At 40.3% G+C, this 18,630-nt stretch overlaps 2 protein-coding genes across 4 annotated transcripts; one reads left to right on the top strand and one right to left on the bottom strand.

Annotated features, from left to right (window-relative positions):
- Positions 1 to 79: 79 nt before the first annotated feature.
- Positions 80 to 2,073, bottom strand: grnd (grindelwald). Of its 2 annotated transcripts, none has more exons than XM_015180525.2 (3): positions 1,244 to 2,073; positions 498 to 809; positions 80 to 427 (listed from the first exon to the last, which is right to left on the bottom strand). In XM_015180525.2, the coding sequence occupies exons 1-3, from the start codon at positions 1,479 to 1,481 to the stop codon at positions 249 to 251; spliced, it is 729 nt and encodes a 242-aa protein (XP_015036011.1). In that variant the 5' UTR covers positions 1,482 to 2,073; the 3' UTR covers positions 80 to 248. The 2 variants fall into 2 exon arrangements, with proteins under 2 accessions (XP_015036011.1, XP_001356580.3); XM_001356544.4 differs by having other exon boundaries at positions 504 to 809.
- A 1,711-nt stretch (positions 2,074 to 3,784) lies between these two features.
- LOC4817075 (uncharacterized) lies at positions 3,785 to 16,459 on the top strand. 2 transcript variants are annotated; one of them, XM_033379794.1, is made up of 9 exons: positions 3,785 to 4,908; positions 13,614 to 13,676; positions 13,753 to 13,891; positions 13,947 to 14,061; positions 14,125 to 15,120; positions 15,180 to 15,299; positions 15,366 to 15,829; positions 15,888 to 15,999; positions 16,064 to 16,459. In XM_033379794.1, exons 1-9 carry the CDS (start codon positions 4,824 to 4,826, stop codon positions 16,187 to 16,189), a joined length of 2,220 nt encoding a protein of 739 aa, XP_033235685.1. In that variant the 5' UTR covers positions 3,785 to 4,823; the 3' UTR covers positions 16,190 to 16,459. The 2 variants fall into 2 exon arrangements, with proteins under 2 accessions (XP_033235685.1, XP_001356579.3); XM_001356543.4 differs by having other exon boundaries at positions 3,790 to 4,908; positions 15,888 to 15,991.
- Positions 16,460 to 18,630: the final 2,171 nt, after the last annotated feature.

The following is an 18,630-nucleotide window of genomic DNA, read 5'->3' as shown; positions in this document are numbered from 1 at the left end:
TGGCGCGAAATTTAAATTTTACTTCAAAAATCAGACATTATTTAAAAATTTAAGTACATCTGTATTTAAACCGTATAAGTTAGGTTAAAACTATAACAAATTATTGTTTTTCTGTATTTTCAATATCATTCGAAGACTTTTTGCTTAATAATCTACAAAATATCACTAGTTTCAATGTGATGCACATTTCGCTTTCGCTTGTCATAAGTACAAAGTAATGTAGCTGCTGCAGAGGGGGTCTAGCGGGTCTAGAAAGCAGCCGTTGTGGCAGCTGAGGGCTTCTCGGAAACCGGCGTCACAACCATGGCCTGATTATCATAGCCATAGCCAATTTCAGTCACCACCGTAGTCGGAGTGGTGCTGTTTTCGGCCGGATAGCGTGTGCTCACTGGCGTCGTCAGTGTCAGCACCGAACCCTCGGCAGCGCCTGTAAATCAGAAATAGTCAATGAGATGCGCTTCGCTCTTCTCGGAATGTCAGGTAGATCCGATCCTTACACTTACCAGCCACACTGTAGATCTGTGACGGCGCCCGCTCAATGTCGCTGCCGTGACGAATGGCACTGAGATTCTGTATAGTCGTGGCATTGAGATCCTTGCCATTAGCCGTCCCCGGATGCGGATAGGCCTTGGACTGATATCGCTGCAGCATCTGCTGGACGCATCTCTTGCGCAGCAGCCAGCGTACTCCTTTGTACGCATAACGTATGGCTATCAGTATAAGGAGTATGGTCAGAAGGAGGAGAATCAGTTGCTGGGTGCACTGTATACTGTGGATTTCCGCCTTAAGAGGTTCGTATCTGTTGTAAGCTGTGGGCGCGAAAGAGGAAATGTTAGATTATGATATCAGATTTCTGGGTGAATCAGAAAATGAGGTAAATATAGACAATTCATAGTAGATTGGTTATCTTCAAAGAGATTGCTTGCAGTCTTGGTTACTTTTTAGCCAACATCAGTACACTGTAAGTCATACAATAACCTGTTGAAATGTAGCTCTATGCCACAGTACAAACTGCCATCTAAAAATACCCCAAAGATTTGCTTAAGAAACTCATCAGCGATGAGCTAATCACTTGAACAAAAGCACATTAATTACAGTCAATTGAACCTTAAGTTTCCCAACTGGAAAAACCCAAACTGCAGTTAGTTATTGACTAAAGTACTATCCCAACTTTATGGCTAACGGATTGCCCCATCCCCAACCACATGCCACTGAGGCAATCTTTCGGTTACGTTACACTTGCCTGAACACTCCTTTGCGCATGTGTCCGCCTGATAGTTGTGGGACTTGGTATCACAAATGGTGGCACAGGAGTCGCAGGCCTCGCTGAAGACGGAGCAATATTCCTCCACGGGATTGCAGATCTTGCCATGGCAATCCTTGTGCAGGATGCCATCCTGCGAAGCCGTCACAAGGGAGAAGCTGGGCAGCAATGAGGCGCCTATCGAGAGCGACAATGGACGCATTTCCTTGCCAGACATGTGCAACGCTTAGATTGACTGATTGATTGATTAGCTGAGTGGGTGATGTTTTGCACAAATATTTGTTTTATTTCCGCTACTGTTGTTCGCTTGTTCGGACGTGAAGTGAAGTGCAGTTTACATAAGTGCCAGGGGAGGTGGGAGGCTCTCTTCTGGAAGTTATTTTCTCGAAGTATGATTCATAAGCCAACGCGGAGACCCCGCCGCTGACGCTGACGCCGACTGACTTAACTTCTTTTATTTTAATTGTTATTGGGCTTCAGACTCCAGACTCTGTTGTGGGTGCACTGGTGTGCGTAGTTCCGTATCTGTGTGTATGCGTGTGTGCAAACGAGTTTGAGTTTATCTTGGCCAACTTTCAGTCGATTTTCCATCAACTTTTCCTCCAGTTTAGACACATTTTCACACTTTCTGTAGTTGCACTCTTTATTGATTTCATAAATTTTGATACTTTCTATAATAATTAGCTATGAAAAACACGAATTCTTTCACCACTAAAACGATTTTTTTATCATCCGTTTTTCGACTCGTTTGAGCCACACTCAACTCGTTACTGGCCGCAAATGCCGATCGTTCGTCGGAGTGTTACCAAGATACACCGATACTCAGACCTGCTACCCATACAAATGCATGGAGTACGCATTGAATTGACTCTTGTTTACCTTTTTCTCACTTCGATCGTATCTGTGTGTGTATGCACGTCATGCCATTTGCCTTTGCAGTTGTGTTGTGGATGGCAAAGTATCTAGTATCTGCGTTTCGCTCAGAGTCTGTAGCAGGTAACAGATATGGCCCATGGACTGTTGAGCATGCACGAGTATGAGGGTGTATCTGTGTATTTGATTTCTGTTTTGACTCAAAACATCTATAGGTTGGCTTTGGAGTCAGGCCGCATACTTTGAACCCGGCTCCTGTTTTAATCTCTAAAGTATTTCCATTATTAAGGGTTAAGATCAGCGAGAAATTGGAGGAGTGGAGTGAGCGTTTGTGTCGGGATCGGGGAGTAAATAAAGACTGAAATCTACTTCTGTAGAGCCTGTATCCATGCCCATGCCATCCATAGTTGTTTATTTACCTATCAGCTCATCAGAAAGGCAGACGGCTGTCAACATCTTTTATTTATGAAAATTTATCAAATTACCTAATGCCAGCCCATAGAATCATGAAAAAATTAGATGCATAAAGCACAAAAAATTACTGTATACCTTTTTGGAGACTTCACAATGGGACTTCAAACACGTACAAGTCCGGCTGTTGAAAAGTCGTGTAAATATGAATTATAAATATAAACACTTGATGTCAGACAGTAACAATTGCAACAACATTGAGACAAGAACCACACTGAAAAAAGTAAATGGTTAAAATTGTCTATTGATCTATAGATTTTCAATGAAGATTAACTGATCATTGATATTATCAGTATAATCGTTTAAAAGTTATATAAGGAAATGTTTTATTAATAGTTATATTTTAATACCCAGCCCATGCAGACCATAATTGTACCACAACGTTAATTCCCACGTTAACGTTGCCAATTTAAATAATGAATAAATATTTAGAAATTTATCTCAGTGTATAGAAATTCCAACGAGCAAAATGATTGTTGACTCTTTCATAAAATAAAATTTGTTTTAAAACCTGTTTTGAGAGGGAGTCAGAATAATATATGGTTTGGAGCTATGCTAAAGGGTGTTGTCTCGACTAAAGTCGACCCACTGTTTTCCATGAAAATAGTAGAATAAATGTTTAAAAAGAAAAGAAACAGGGGGAAAAATAAACGGAAAATATTGAAAAATTAAAAAACAGCTTGTAAAACATAAGAAACAAAATGTAAAATATTTACTTCAATTGAAATCTTTCGAATATTAAACGGCTTTGAAATGATTGGCAGCACTTTTTTACTTCCAGTCGAATGCTCTCTTTGGTTCACTCTCTCTCTTTTATTGTTGTTCGTTATCTCTCTCTATCCGTCTGTCGCAATTCGTCTCTCCATCTCCCTCTCTCTCAACGTCCATTTATGCTCATTTCCATTGCATTCCGCCTTTGTATACAATTTGTATCTCAATTCCAGTTGCAGTTCCAGAGAGAAGTATTCAGGGCATATCCAAATAAGGTACGCTCAGCAACAGGGTATGTGAGGAAACGAGAAACCTAAGAGCCAATATATTCTCCATTATTGAAAAAACATTTTTCTGTTTTTTTGTATTATAAAACGAAGACTACTTTAATTGTTTAGAGTCTCAAAAGCATCCGCATTAATCCTTATTATGTTCCGCAAAATAAGACCTCAAGTTGGCCCAACCTAACAAGGTTATATACTATGGACTACCTTGGGAATAACACCACCATCCATGGAAATATTATTGTTGTTTAGCCGCCATCCATCCACCATCCATCAGATACATCCAAGAGCAGCGTAGCAGCACTTTGAGAGGCATTTGTTGAGCGGCTTTCGCTGTTGAATGAGTTGTTGGACGCGTTTCGATCAGCCCCACAGCACAGCCCCAAAACCAGAGACAGGGCCGACGCCGCCGGTTGTTGTCGATTGAGTCCGAAGCGTATCTTCGAGTGCGTTCCGTTCGTTCTGTTCCATCAGATACAAAAATTGAAATTGCAGCTGCCGCTTGGCTTGGGCTGTGGATTTTGCGCGCGTGTCGTGTGTCCATAAAAGATTATTTTTGTTGATGAAAATTGTTTTAGCCCCGTGTGTGGAAGTGTGAAAGTGAAATAGCTGAAACTCAGGCACTTGAATTTCATATAATTATTGTGTAGTGCCTGCTTCAAACAGTAAAGTAAACCATTGGAAACGAAGCCAGAAATAACTGAAATATTGACAATCCAGTCGAGTGAAAGACGTGGAAGGAAGGCGCGGCTGCATTCAACAAGAAAAACAACAACCAGGGGAAGGAAGGCTCCCGTCCGTCCTTGAGCTCATAAATTAAACACCTGTTTAAGAGGAGAAACACGATACAGATACAGAGAAGGAGAGAGAATGAGAATTGAATGTAGAGAATACAGAATTGGTTGGTGAAATAGAGGAAGATTTGAAGGAAGATACAAAGAAGGAGAGAGAAAGAACTGAAATTGGAAATTGTGAAATAGATAGAGAAAAATATATAGAATTGTTAACTGGATCTCTATGCAGAAGTGGAGATACATATGTATATCGAGATCAACTTTCTACTAGAATCGCGTCTTTAAGAAACAACAAATATCTGAATGCTGCGATAGAGAAACAGTCGTATATCGAGAGAGAGAATTTCGCGTAAGCAAAAGCAAACAGTGAGAGTGAGAGAGGGGAAAAATAGAGAGAGAGAGACCAACAAAAACACGACGAGAGATATGAATAATTTCACAACCACAACTGCCGCCGCACCGCCTCCTGCCACAAAGGAATCCCTGCCCCGATCAGGACATGTTAATGAGGGTAAGCTTGGGTTAAAAATAAATTGCCTAAATGAGGGTAAGAGGGGGCTAAGGAGAGAGAGAAAGAGAGAGAAACCTAATACCAAATTGGTTGAACATGAACAATTTCCAGCGAGGGATCTTAGATAATTGGGAATTGATTCGAGTTCGAGTTCGAGGGGTGTAGCAGAGGGAATATATCTGAAAATGATTAATTTCAGCTCTTCCAGAATTCCCTTTCAACATATTATACTCTTCCTGCTTCATCCCCCGCCTCTGAAATCCAAAACAAACTTAAGAGTTCCCGGAACTATTTCCCCAAGATCCATCAGTCGACACTCGCCTTCAAGCTCTAATAAACCGCCACAATATTTAATGCAATTCCACGATGATTCAGATGTAAACAGAGTTGAATGTTACAGAGCACGTTTTACCGACACATTAATGGTATTCATATGATATTTTGCCACAACGTTTTGCCCCATATAGAACAGCGCTGCGCAACTGAATAAGTTCAAGTAAACCTCTATAACTTTTTCAAAAAACTTACCAATTTTGATGAAGTAATTTTCATATAATATATTGATTAATTGTTAATGAATGAAGAAAGTTGACACGTACTTAGGACACACTTTTTTTTGTGTTCAGATACATTAAAGAAAATGATTTGCACAAATGAGGGTAGATGGGTTATAAATTACCTACTGCTATTATATGTAATGAAAGATTATTAGAACACGTTTTCTCGCCTCTGAACTTATTCGTAGAACAGTCATCATATATTCTACTAACCGGTTGAGGGTCTAAATCACATTTTCTCAACTCTTTTATGATGTAATCTCTGCACAATATTCCCCCATTTGCATATGAAAAATATGGATGGTTACAGCATGAAAACCCCCGTACATTGAATAAGCCCTAATTGATTGAAATTTACGAAACGAAATGCCCCTGGAGGTTGTGCAAATCTCAAGCGACACAATTTTTTTTTGTTATGTTAATGAAAATGAAAAACACAACAGCGTGGAATCAGATGAAAAAACTTTCTCGAGAGTCACAAGAAGGTTGCCGTGCTGCCTTTTTGGGGGGGCTTCCGACTTGAATTTGGCTTTTGAAAGTCTTCATGAGACGATAAACAGAAACAAAGACTGCCAGTCAGCGGGAGAAGCAGCAGCAACATCTGAGGAAACCACAGACCAACGACCGAAGACCGAGAGCGGACAGGGCTCCGAAGAAGAAATTTCAGTTGAAAAAAAATAAATAAACAAACACCGAGATGTTATATAGTTTACTTTGAGAGCGATAGAGATGGAGAACGAGCAAGATCCCCTCTCCAACAGAAAGGGAAAATATCCACTATAGTTTGGTTGTAATTTTGTGTTTTTTTTTTTTTTGAGGTGCAAAAAATGATTGCCGCCAGCACTTTCCATTTAATGACTAGACATGCAAAAGGCAGGCATGGCAGAAGGCAAAGCGGAGCGTAGCAAACCATTTGTATTTGTATCTTTAAGATACACTTGCACCACAGCAGCACCGCAGCGCGTGCAATGGGCAACAGCTGACGCTGTGAGAGGGGATTGCCGCCGCTTCATTTGCGCCCAAGCACGCATGACAAAAGACCCCCACAAAGGCGGCAGGGCAGGGCAAGGCAGCCCTCGGTTTTGGTTTCGGAATAGCCATCAGGCAGGGCAGGCCAGGCCTCCCGACTCAAACAGAAAACTTAACTGCTTGCTGGCCTCTTTTGATACCCCATAATCGGCGAGAGAACAGGGGTATACCAAACTGTGATATAACTCCAAATGATGGGCTTACTCCATCCTTGGATCAACAGGAATCTGAGATCTGACTTTGATCTAAAAGGCTATAAAAGCTAGAGGAATCATAATTAGAAACATCTGACAGATAAAGTTTTCCACTTCGACAGAGATCTTTGAAGACCACTTGGTAATATTGCAACATTATCTATCATCTACCAATATTACGAGGCTCATATACGTACTATAGTTATTACAACAGTCTCCGTCCAAATCGAAACACCCGGTATCTCCCAGTCCGTATACCCTCTTCTATAGTTCCTTCTGTTTCTTTTTTTTCCTGCCCTGACTGACAAGTGGAGAGGGCTGTCAGTGGGGCAGGGAGAGATGTCTTGCAACAGCCACAGCAGCAGTTGCATGACGAGCTGCCGGGCTCGATGCCTGAATGCAGTTTATTTCTTTCCTTCATTTTTGTTTTTTTGCTGCCGCTGCATGCCAAGAATGATTCACTTGCCAGCAACGATGACAGGATGTGCAAGTGCCAGGAAAGAGGTCTTCTCCATTTGGATTTGGCTCTCAACATTTCTATGGTGGATAGCACTTAAAGGAAGCCCGTTGCCGGTTGCCTGATGGCTCTCCTCCTTCCTGAAACACTTTCTGTGGCTGCTTTGTCATGACTTGCCGTGGCCTATAAAACAGCTTTTAAAGATCCACAAAAATAATGGAGATTCTGGAGGAGAGTGTTGCACTGCCATCTGCTAAAAACTGATGGACTTTGTGAAAATATTTGCATAGACATTGGGGCAAAGTTTAGTGAGACTTTTAAGAAGAAAAAGACTTTTAGTTGTCGTCTTTTGGGGTATTTACTTCTCATCTGCTTCAGACACCTACAACTTTAATAAATATTGGTAGATATACATAAATATTTAAATTTTTAATCATTTTAATAGAGCTCAAAGCTAAGCCAATATTTAATCAAATACTACCATATATTTCGTTGTGCAAATAAATAAGCCCATATTTGAGTACCCAGACGAATAATTTACAGCCAGATTATAGAGTAAATTCTACGGAAAATAACATACAATTATCCAGCACCTAAATAGACTGACTTCCTCCTCATCAGCATTAACCAAGAGAAAGCATGTCGTCGTCGTCGTCTAGCACAATTCATTTTTGTATTTTTTTTTTTTTGGAGTAAACGCTTGAGATACTCGTATTTGCCATGGCTCTGAAAATTAAGCTAATTTTCTGGGATTCGTCTGTTACGGCCACACTCAAACAGACAATTATTGGCTATTCTCTTATGGCCATAACGAATGTCTGTGGTATTCATAAGCTCTTTTTTTCCCTGATGAGTGGGCCATTCAATCAATCAATGAAAACCGATACCCGCACCTGAACTTTGGCTTAACTCTTCAGTTCATTTGAATGAAATCTCATTTGCCCCATCATCATCGTCATCATTGCCATGGTGCGGCATGGCTAAGGTCAATGTAAGGCTGGCTACATATATACATACAATATGTATGTACTCACACACTCGTGGGGCATGCACTCCGTGTATCTGTATCTGTCAGATGCAACATTCAAATAGTCAACATTGTTGGCGTTGCAGGCCACATTTCTGGTCGCCATCATCCCGCCATCGTTTGCCAGTGGCATGTTCAACAACCTTGAGTCAGGTTTTTCCACTTTCGGCGCCGCGTCTTCATTGTTATACCCTTGCAAAGGGTATTATGATTATGAGGAGATGGTAGAAGATTCGATCTGCTCTGGGATGTTGCCAAAGATATAATAAATAGTAAGAAGCTTATGGATAATACATTTTTTGGGTACACGATTTTTTCAGGGTGTGTTGTTGCATTGATACCTAGTCCCATAATTTGATAGATGAGTCTTTGATCATATCCTTATTCGATTAGACTTTAAGATCTAATCACTTCTTCATATAGTAATGCCCTTTAAGATTGGTAAATCAGCATACAGAATTTAGACAACAATACGAAAATGTTGATGATTTAGTGTATCTTAAGCTTCGACTCTTCGCAGCTCTCGTTTCTTTCCTGCGTTTGTTGCAGTAGTCGCCTCTGTTGCACTCGTCGCTAATCAATGCAAGCGTCAACAACATTTTTCCCCTGCGCACATACGTGCACACACGGTACTCGTACCTATATATATATACTCGTATTTTTCCTGGCTATCGTAAATTTTTCCCGTCAAACTGCTTTCTAATTTTGGCTTTTCCTTAGTTGTTTATAGTTTCTTCTCCATTTTGTTCAGATTTTATGCATATGCAATGCATATCTCCATTTCCATATCCATATCCATTTCCATTTCCATTTTGGGGTTGTGTAACTCTTCACGCGATCAGGGAGCCATTCATGCATGGACAGCAATGTGAACTTGGCTGTTGCGGGTGCTCAACCAGAGAAACACTGAGAATCAGAGAAATGTGAAAGAGGTTCAGATACAGAGAGAGAGAGAGAGGTGTGCAAAAGTATGGTCGAGAAGCCTGGCAAGTGCCAAAGGGCCAAGTCTCAACTTGACGGCTGGCAAAACTCTCGGCTCTGTGGGCTCTGAACTGTAATCAAATGCCCAGCAAGGTTAATTGAATGAATGGCATCGAATTTGTTGAGGTTGCAGTTGCCCTACATGAAAGTTTATCCCAATTGATGGGCAGCAGTTGCCAATCAATTGTTCAGGGCCATAAAGTGATTTAAATTCAATTGGAGGTTCTATAGAAGATTGCAGTTCATTTAAGATAAGTTTGACTACTTTCCTGAATGGGAATTTGCAATCCAATCATATAAAAACAATCGTGTTCGAAGCTTAACCCCTATTGCATTCTGTGAGTCTGTCTATAAAAACTTTAACACATATTTATATTATTATAAAAGAATGTTTTTCCTCTTAAATTCAAGCAGAAGAATTCCTATCATTCATTTATCTGAAGTAATTCGGTCGTTTATTGTAGAACAAATGCTTTTTCTCGGGGCTCTTTTCCTAGAAAATCTTTGGAAAGGAATTCCTCTAAGTTTCGTGTTACATATTCATGGAAGAACATTAAAACGAACTTTTTTCCGTAGCATTTAAATTAAAGAATGTGTATCCATGTACATAAGATCCTATTGCATATTTTCAGCTAAAATTTATAAAGATTCTGAGCTTACATATTAGATGAGAAAATTCTTAATAACATTTCATTACTTGTACATGGAAGATTCTTCCATTTAAAGTACCTCTTTCTCTACCAACCTTTCGATCAGCCTTCCACACAGCTGACTGACTTCTCTTTAATCCCCCAACCCCCTACCACCTGATCAGACCCCAAAATTGTCCAAATTCTCGGAAAGCCAAAACCCAATGACGCATGCACTGGCTGACTGACGACATTGCTGACTTACTAACCCGTTCCCAGATCGCTTTTTGTTTTGGTCAAGTCAATAAAATACTGTTTTGGTGACCCACATTGCACCACCACCACCACCACAGTCGTCGGTTCACTCCACTCCCATTGTAGTGCGAATTTTGTGGGCTGTGGCAAAGGTTAACTGTTCTTTTTATTTTGGCGAAAACCCGTTCCGTGCCTGGCCCTAACAGTATTATATATATTATTACCCCCAACGAATAAATCAGCTGTCACTGAAGTCTGGGCCAGAATTCTCAATGAGAGGCTTCGAGAACAGGAAATCGAAAGAATCGAAATTCCGAATTTGTAGCGTGATTCGATTCGTATGACATAAAGAACCATAATTTTTCCCTAGACATATTTGCAACACAATTTGTTTTACTGCTGCGACTGTGACCATTCCATTTCCTCTCCCATTTCCACTTCCATTTCCATCCAACATAAAGCGCAGAGCGAAGCAATATTTAACGGCCAGCGTATGGAGTACAGTAAGTCAATTTCAACACAAATTTTCTTTGTTTTTTTCCCTCTTGTTTTTTTTTTTTTTGTTTTTGCCTGTTGCCTGTTGTGCATAATAAAAAGCTGCGCTTTGTCGGGGGCATTATAAGGCAAAAGCGCAGAGAGACGCAAGAACAACAAGAAACTTACACTCACACATGCGCTTATACATATGTGTTATACCCGTAGTGTACTAGCACTCGTCTCGTTCGAGACTTTGTAAGCAATATGCTGAAAGCACAATTCTCGTATAACACAACAGGAGGAGGAGGGGTAAGTTTCTTGCCTGCCGAAGCATTGGGTACCCTAGAAAAGCAAACAGAAACATTAGTTCCACGGAACTTCTTAGGTATTTGAGTATTGAACGTAGAAAATAAGAACCTAGAACCTTGAAGAAATAACTAGCTGATTTCCATTGAATATTCCTTTTCATTACCCATCAGTTCTATAGCAGCCATTGAGTGGAATTTTCAGAAAATATTTTTATATTTTTCATCGTTTTATAGAAAACATCTGAGCAATTATTTCCATATCGGATCTTCCCTAAGCTGACATTTGACATTCCTTAAATCATATATTACTTTTCCCTTTTAAAAACATGATTTACGACCCTTTGTTTTTATGGCAGATATACATACATGACATGGCTTTTGCAATAGTTATTGAGCGCCAAATAATATATTTATAATACGACTATAAATTTGTGTGATTTGCTGCCTTCATTCCCACAAACAAGACTTGATTTAAGGATTGAATTTTACTGCAGAAATGACAGTTACTCGTATAACATATTTAAGTGATATGGTTATTAAACAAAAAAATGTATTTGAATTACCTAAGACGCCAAAAATGCTTATATAATTTTCAATTATTCAATTATTTTAATTAAAAATCAAATAAGATTTTAGTAGTATTTCTTTGGACCACAAGATACATATACATATGTATATGAATAGTGATGCAATTGAGTTGAATTTTCTTAGATTTTCTAGACTTTAAACATTTTTTTGAGACTACTTAAAACATATTTAAAGATCAATCGTGCCTATGAAAACTCTATGATATAGTGAACGGCTCTGACTTATAAAAGAGCAATGCTACCAGATTTTAAATGAATATCCATACATCAAAGCAGCCATAATGCAAACAGACAGACAATCCCCACCCTATTGATTGATTTGTTGTCGTAAATGCCTGTCTGCATTACAGATTCAATGCAAACTAGTGGCTAAAATTACCATACATTCGTCTAGGGTATGGACCGTGTTAAGAGAAGGGAGTGCCGGTGCAACATGGGAGGTAGGAGGCAGTGGTAGAGCACGGGCAGAGCAACCTGAGCTGAGCAATCAGGCCGAACCACTCAGCACCACCGAGCACAGGCCGAGCAAGCGCAAAATGCAAAAATAAAGAAGAAAAAGATACTTTGTGTTTCAGTTTATGCACCGGCACAAGATACAATTTTCGTTGTTGTTGTTTGTGTATTCTTTCATGCCCATGCATATAAAGAGAATTCTCTTAGGTGCATACTTGTATATGTTTATTTATGTGTACTATACCTCTGTATATATCTGTGTTTATGTGCAGTCGGAAATCAAACAACTAAATTGATTATGTCTGCCAGTTTGACGCCTTAGCATTTCTGTATTTTCCGCTCTTCTGTGCCTCTCTGTGCTTCTGCTTTTCAGAATTCCATTATGACGGGGGTGGGGGGTACTGCTGCAGTTTCAGTTCAAATTGCAGTTAATTAAGTGAAATCGCCACTAAATGCATTAGTCAGGAGGGTAGAGACCCCGACGAGCCTGACCCATAATTCATTCTGAGTGAAAATGTTCTAATTGCATTTGCCATTGCCCTCCGAGACAGAACGTTGAAATCTACGGTCAGAGTTCAACTAATTGCCAGTTGACAGTTTTTGAGTCAAAGAACCTTTAAATTAAAGCAGAGATCCCCCATGGGGGATCTGAGTTTGCAGATAAGGAAATTATGAAATGGGGGTTCTAAAAAAAAGAAGGAAGGAAGCAATGAAATGAAATGCGATTGTGGGAAATATAGTAAAGTTTAGCGAGGAAACAATGTCCATAAAAAGATTATGGAAGTGGAAAAGTTTAGATCAGAAGTGAAGATATGACTTTTCAGATAAAGTTAATGAAACTAAGAAATGAACGACTGAATAAAATCGAATGATAATAAAGTAACTGCAGTTGGCGATTAGATTACTTTCGAATTTTTGACAGTAAGTGGAGCGCATTTGTTCTGCAGAATGATTTTCAAAACTTTGAATAAAACTTATGTAAATATTCTTAAACCTAAATGTAGCGCCTCTTGTGACACTTGAAGCAGCTTTAAGCCTCAAGAACACGAACAAATTTCCTGTTGTCAATCAACAAACTTGCATTGTAGGAGTCTCTGCCTAGATACCAAACATTTCCCTATCAATCCGATAACAAGACAAGACACACTCAAAATACCAAATACAAACACCAGCAGGGTGCAACAGTGACACTAATAGAGAGAGAGACAGAGAGAGAGAGAGAGAGATACCCCAACTAAATGGAATGATAAATGACAGACACCGAAACCCGTCTACGCATCCAATTGCTGGGAATCGTCCCCTGTCAGACTTACATATAAAAACCAACTCGAAACGAGATTCTACACGCACACAATTAAGAGTAAATTTTGTACCACGCTTTCGCTTATCAACGACCGGAGAGGAGATCGCTCTACGGTTGGTTAAATCGATCAAAATGTACCCCCACCAGCGAAAAATTACATCTTCAATGGAATTTCTTTGTTTTGAGCCGAGGTCTGTCCCCAATTCGAATGCATCTCGGACGTGACTCATCGTGTTTCAGTGCCCCTCAAGTGGGGCATACAGATTCTTTTTTATGATCTTGCGGGGCTTCATTAGATTCGGTTGGTTATTCGATAGGGCTGTGCATTAAGTACGAAGGTATATCACTTGTCATTAGATACTGTAATTAAGCGCATCAGAGGTGGCCATAACATACCATAAAGAAAGGTGATTCAACAGAGATTTATTTTTTTTTTCCATTTCCGCAGTGTGCAAGGAGTGGCTCGTGCGTGAGGACGGCGCCCTGGCCTACAAGCTGCAGTCCCAAGAGAGTAAGAACAGAACCCATTAGAGATCTAATCTAACCAAATATATGGCTACTAACGATGAATATGATTTGCCCTTTAGTTAATGACTTCTACAAGGGAAATCGCTATAGGAATGGCATGGTGCGAGAGGATTTCCCCACAGCCCTGCACGAACAGATCAAGGAGAAGGAGCAGGCCCAGCGTCAGGTGGAGGCCTACAGGCGACGACTCACAGAACAGTAAGAACACAACAGATCCCCTGATTTAATTTAATAATCACTGAATTTCTTCCAGAGAGGAGCATGACAAGCGTGTGGCCAAAGAAATTGCTGACAAGCTGGAGCGTGATCTGCAAGAACAGCAGCAAAAGGAGCTACAACAAAGTGAGATAATTGCCAAGAAAATGCAGGTGAGAACAGATCAAGTCCCTCGGGGTTTTTTGGACTCCTCTAAGACATTTACTGAATTACAGGAAATCTATGTAAATCTGCCACCTGTGCCACCGCCTGCCACACGCGACAAAAGCCACCGTCCACCGCCGCGTCCAGCCAAAGCAAGTATACACCTGCAAAATCAGCAGCCACATCATCAGACCAATGGCCATCCAGAGCCGTGCACTTCACAGCAGGCTAGATATCAGAGTCAGCAGCAGCAGCATCAGCAGCAGCTGCCACAACCATTGAAGCTGCAACAGCAACATTTCTCACAGACCGACAACTATGTAGGATTATCGCTTATACCAAATATTGTAGATATGCCAGTGGCAGCACCACAATGCACCACCCCCAGTAGACATGCACAGGCACAGAATCATCAGCTGTTGGTGAGTGATGCCACCACATCATTGCCACAGCAGCAGCAACAGCAGCAACATCAGTCACGTTTTCAGTATCCATCATCGCCGGCACGTCGACATGTATATGAGCCATCATCATCATCCAACATACCCAGCACTACCACTTCATCCATAACTCAGCACTCACCCACACACCTCCCTGTAGAGGCGGCTGACGTCGACGATCTGGTGGACTATGCCGATGTTGCCGACAGCATACGCAACTACAACATAATAGCCCCCGAAGAAGAGGCAGCAGCCATTACACCAGCACCACCCCCACCAAATGCAGTCGATGCTGCAGCTGCAACACCTTTACAGCTGAAGCAGCGATCACCCTCACATGAGAATCTCCTAAGAACCGAACCCAAATTTCAGAAACTGTCGCCAGAGAAATACGATCAGCTGGTGGGGAACTTTGGCCTGGGTGCCGGTGCCGGTTCCGGCGCCGGTGCGGGGGCCGTTGCAGGTGCCGGTGCAGCCAAGGCAGCCGAGCGACATATGCAACAGCATGCGGATGATATTGAGCTCTATGTGGATCCCTGTGACTATGCGAGCCTGCGGGAGATCGGTCTGCCCATGGAGGAGATTCAGGAGATGAGCAAGAAGCTCAAGCAGGAACAGAAAGATGAGGTATATTTGAGATATATATACAAGTCACAATGTGGTTAATATTCTTACGTTTCTTTTAGTTGCTGGCACGTCGTCTGCAGGCCATTGAATCCAAGGATTGTGTGCGTCAGGAGCAGCGGGATCGTATGCTGGCCATTGAGGCACAGGACAAAGAACTAGCCAAAATGCTCCAGGAGAGGGTATGATATCACAGCACTTCCCACAGTTAGGAGTATTCCTTAACAAATCCTTTGCTATTTTTCCAGGAGAAAGCCAAAGCCAAGCGGGCCAAGGAGAAGGCTCGTCTGCGCAAAAATCAACAAAAGGAAGCTGCCTGCGGAGGTGGTACCACCTCCACCAATGGCAGTCTCCTATGCGGCACAAACTCGCATTGTGGGCCGCTGCTGCCGCTACCCCAAGACTGCCTTTCCAGCACTGCCGACATCGATGTGGAGGCCTATTCTAATCCCATAGATGTCCTCAACAGCAGCCGCGAGCAGCGACAGCCCAATGGAACCCTGACCAATGGCAGCCTCACCCGGGAGGGAGGCTCCTCAAATCACAGTTCCATGCAGCGACAGCAGCAAAGGAGTCTCGGGGCACCCCCTCGCGGGGAAGACGACATCTACACACTGCCAGTCGATAATTGTAGGCCTGGCCAAAGGCCCGTATCCCTGCACATGGCAGCGGAGACAGTGCAGCAGCTGCAGGCCAATAATTCCATGACGCGGTACGTTTTTAAAATAATCTAATAGATCGTATATGTAACCAAAATATTACTCCATTAGATCCGAACACTATGGTTCCGAGGCCGGCTCCCATGACAGTTCCCTGCACAGCGGCCATCACGATATATCCCCACACATCAAATACTCCAAATCGGGCAATTTTGGTATATATGTATTTAAACGATCCGCTCGAACGTTGCATTCTATATATTAATGTGTTACATTCCTAATTGCAGATCAAAGTGCCAGTCCCACGCCGCCTTACATGCCAATTCAGGGTACGCGACGATCAAATTCAAGTGAAGATCGTAAGAAAAAATCAAAGGACAACAAGTGCACGCATCAGTGAGCCCTCGGCCTAAGCTCCAATCCAATCCAATCCAATCAATCCAATACATCTATATCGTATATCTTTACACCTTTTTGTACTCTCTAGACAATTAAATTGTTCAGATTAAAGTCGACTATGTTTCATGAATTTATTCACATCTTTCTCACATCTCTAGTACTTAGAATGTAGTTCATATCGTAGTTAAGCCAATTCAAAATCATATTTTGTTTTATATGTGTGGTTTCAGAGAGAATATTTGCCCATCTTTGGGCTTACAATAAATATTTTGTTATTAAGTATATATCTGGAGCGTCTTTTGAATGATTTTTGAGGGAAACTAGAGGAAATATATGTATAATGTATCAATATTATTTCTTATGATAGAACATAGATGTAGAATTTGCGATATGTGTTTCATAAAGGATTCTATGAACTATTTTATCTACAAATCAAAGATATTTTAGGACTAATCGTAAAACTTCTTCTTGAATACTTCTTGAGCTTAGAGCTAATACATATAAGATTAAAGTAAATCCCAATGGAATGCATATTCTGGACTGCCAAAAGATGTGAAAAAGGACATTTTATGTTTAAGAAATATTAAAATTTTGATCATAAAGAAGATTATTCCGAGTCAATCAAAGAAGCGTTTAAGGAGCTTCCTCTTCATATTTCTCTTGAGTTTATTTGCAGTCATTGCACTCTCGATGGATACTGATATGAAATGTATGACTTTTCTGTGAATGTCTTACAGTTTTAATCACTCTTTAAGAAGAATACTTAAAAAATATATAAGATGGGCATCCTAGGACATTTTAGGCCAAATAAAAAGAACTTCCTCTGTGGGTTGATTGATGTGTACTGTGTATGGAGTGTATGCAACTTTATCCATTGGTAATTCTAGCTTTGAAGCGTGCTCTCTCAACCAATACTTGAGTTTTTCTAGCAGTTGGGAGATCTTTCTATCCGGTCCTGTGTTTCTTCTGTCTGTGGGTTAAAGAAGTATATTATTAATACGAAAACCACAAAGTTTCGAATACTTTACATTACCTTTACTAGTAGTTACACCAAACCTTTAGTTACTCTTTTAGTAATATGTGAATATTCATATCCATATTCGTATCCATTAAATTCTGCATTTCTCTGTGGGCTGAAGGTTACATTACAAGAAATTCCACAGCATTCGAATACTTGTGCATCAATTTTCGATAAAAATGTACCTCCATAAGAATGTCTTATTACTTTTATACCCATACTCACATCCGGATTCTTCTGTAATCATTCAGTTTTTGCATTTTTTGCTTTTCTTTTTTGCTTTTTTTTTGTATAACATCAGCAAGTTTGCGTCCAATACCGGAGATCAAAACTTGTGAAACTGGTATTAAAAGTCACAAGTTAGGGTCTCAGGGAATCAGCCATACAAACATTTGCACATGTCACTCATACCAATACTCGGGACTACTCGGATACTTGGATACTCGGACGTTTATGCAAATACAATAATCTCAGATGCAGACGCAGATGCAGATGCAGACGCAATTCGACATTCGCATCGATTCCAATTTCAAGAACAATTCGCGCATTACTTCTTTACTTTCTTTGTCTTTTCGGTTTGTATATTTTTTTGGTTCCACACTTTGTTCGTAGCTGGGGGGGGGCGTACGGGAGCTGTTCGGGGCGGGGGGCTGGGCTGTTCAAATGAGGCTTATAGTCAAGCAAAGAAAGCTAGCACATTGTATAGTACGATCTGAAATACTACTATACAACCTACTACCTCAATTTGCCAGAGAGAAAAAGGTCCTTGGTGCTGGTCCTTTTTGTTGGGCTTATGGTTTGCGGTTTTAGGATTCTTTGGGTTTATTCGGTTTTGTGGTTAAACAAATTTTTGCCAAAAACATAAAAGTAACAAAATGGTGACAAATTATATGGAGTATGTAATGGGATCTTTTGGTTTCGTTCTAAAGAATATCAAGTACTAAAGAAAATACTTTAAAGATGAAAACTATTTGGTTGTTCTCACGAAACGTTTTTTCAGTCATTTAATATTGATTTTTAAATATTTTTTTCATTTAGTTTATATTGATCAAATCACACTTTTCGATGGATTTTAATAATTTATAGTAAATTATGATCCATTTAAGTTCTCTAGATGGTTAATGGGACTTTTATTTCGATGGAAATGTTATGTTTTCCATTGATTCATTTATGCACCATTTAAGAATATTTTCAGCCAATCTTTACATTTTTTATTTAACGCTCACTTGATTATACCATCGTTAGTTTAAGTTTAAGTTTTCTGGCACTGCACTGATTGTCCTTTTATAGTTAATACATTTTTGAAATTTATTCTTTTATAGTTAAATTTGTTAATTTTAATTAATTCTTTCATCTTTCCATTTAACCTTGTCCTTTATACTCGATGAATATTGAAATTCCTCAACGATTAACAATTTCCGATGCGATGCGATGTGT

The sequence above is a fragment of the Drosophila pseudoobscura genome, chromosome 4 (genome assembly GCF_009870125.1).
Source record: "Drosophila pseudoobscura strain MV-25-SWS-2005 chromosome 4, UCI_Dpse_MV25, whole genome shotgun sequence".
In the NCBI taxonomy this organism is placed as follows: domain Eukaryota; kingdom Metazoa; phylum Arthropoda; class Insecta; order Diptera; family Drosophilidae; genus Drosophila; species Drosophila pseudoobscura.
This window is presented reverse-complemented; position numbering and strand designations above follow the sequence as displayed.

Coding starts and splice junctions, on each gene's coding strand:
- grnd (XM_015180525.2), bottom strand. CDS start 1,481: ATGTCTGGCAAGGAAATGCGTCCATTGTCGCTCTCGATAGGCGCCTCA. Junction 810..1,243: donor ATGCGCAAAGGAGTGTTCAG/GCAAGTGTAACG, acceptor TCGCGCCCACAG/CTTACAACAGATACGAACCT. Junction 428..497: donor CTACAGTGTGGCTGGTAAGT/GTAAGGATCGGA, acceptor TCTGATTTACAG/GCGCTGCCGAGGGTTCGGTG.
- LOC4817075 (XM_033379794.1), top strand. CDS start 4,824: ATGAATAATTTCACAACCACAACTGCCGCCGCACCGCCTCCTGCCACA. Junction 4,909..13,613: donor ATCAGGACATGTTAATGAGG/GTAAGCTTGGGT, acceptor CCATTTCCGCAG/TGTGCAAGGAGTGGCTCGTG. Junction 15,300..15,365: donor CCAAAATGCTCCAGGAGAGG/GTATGATATCAC, acceptor CTATTTTTCCAG/GAGAAAGCCAAAGCCAAGCG.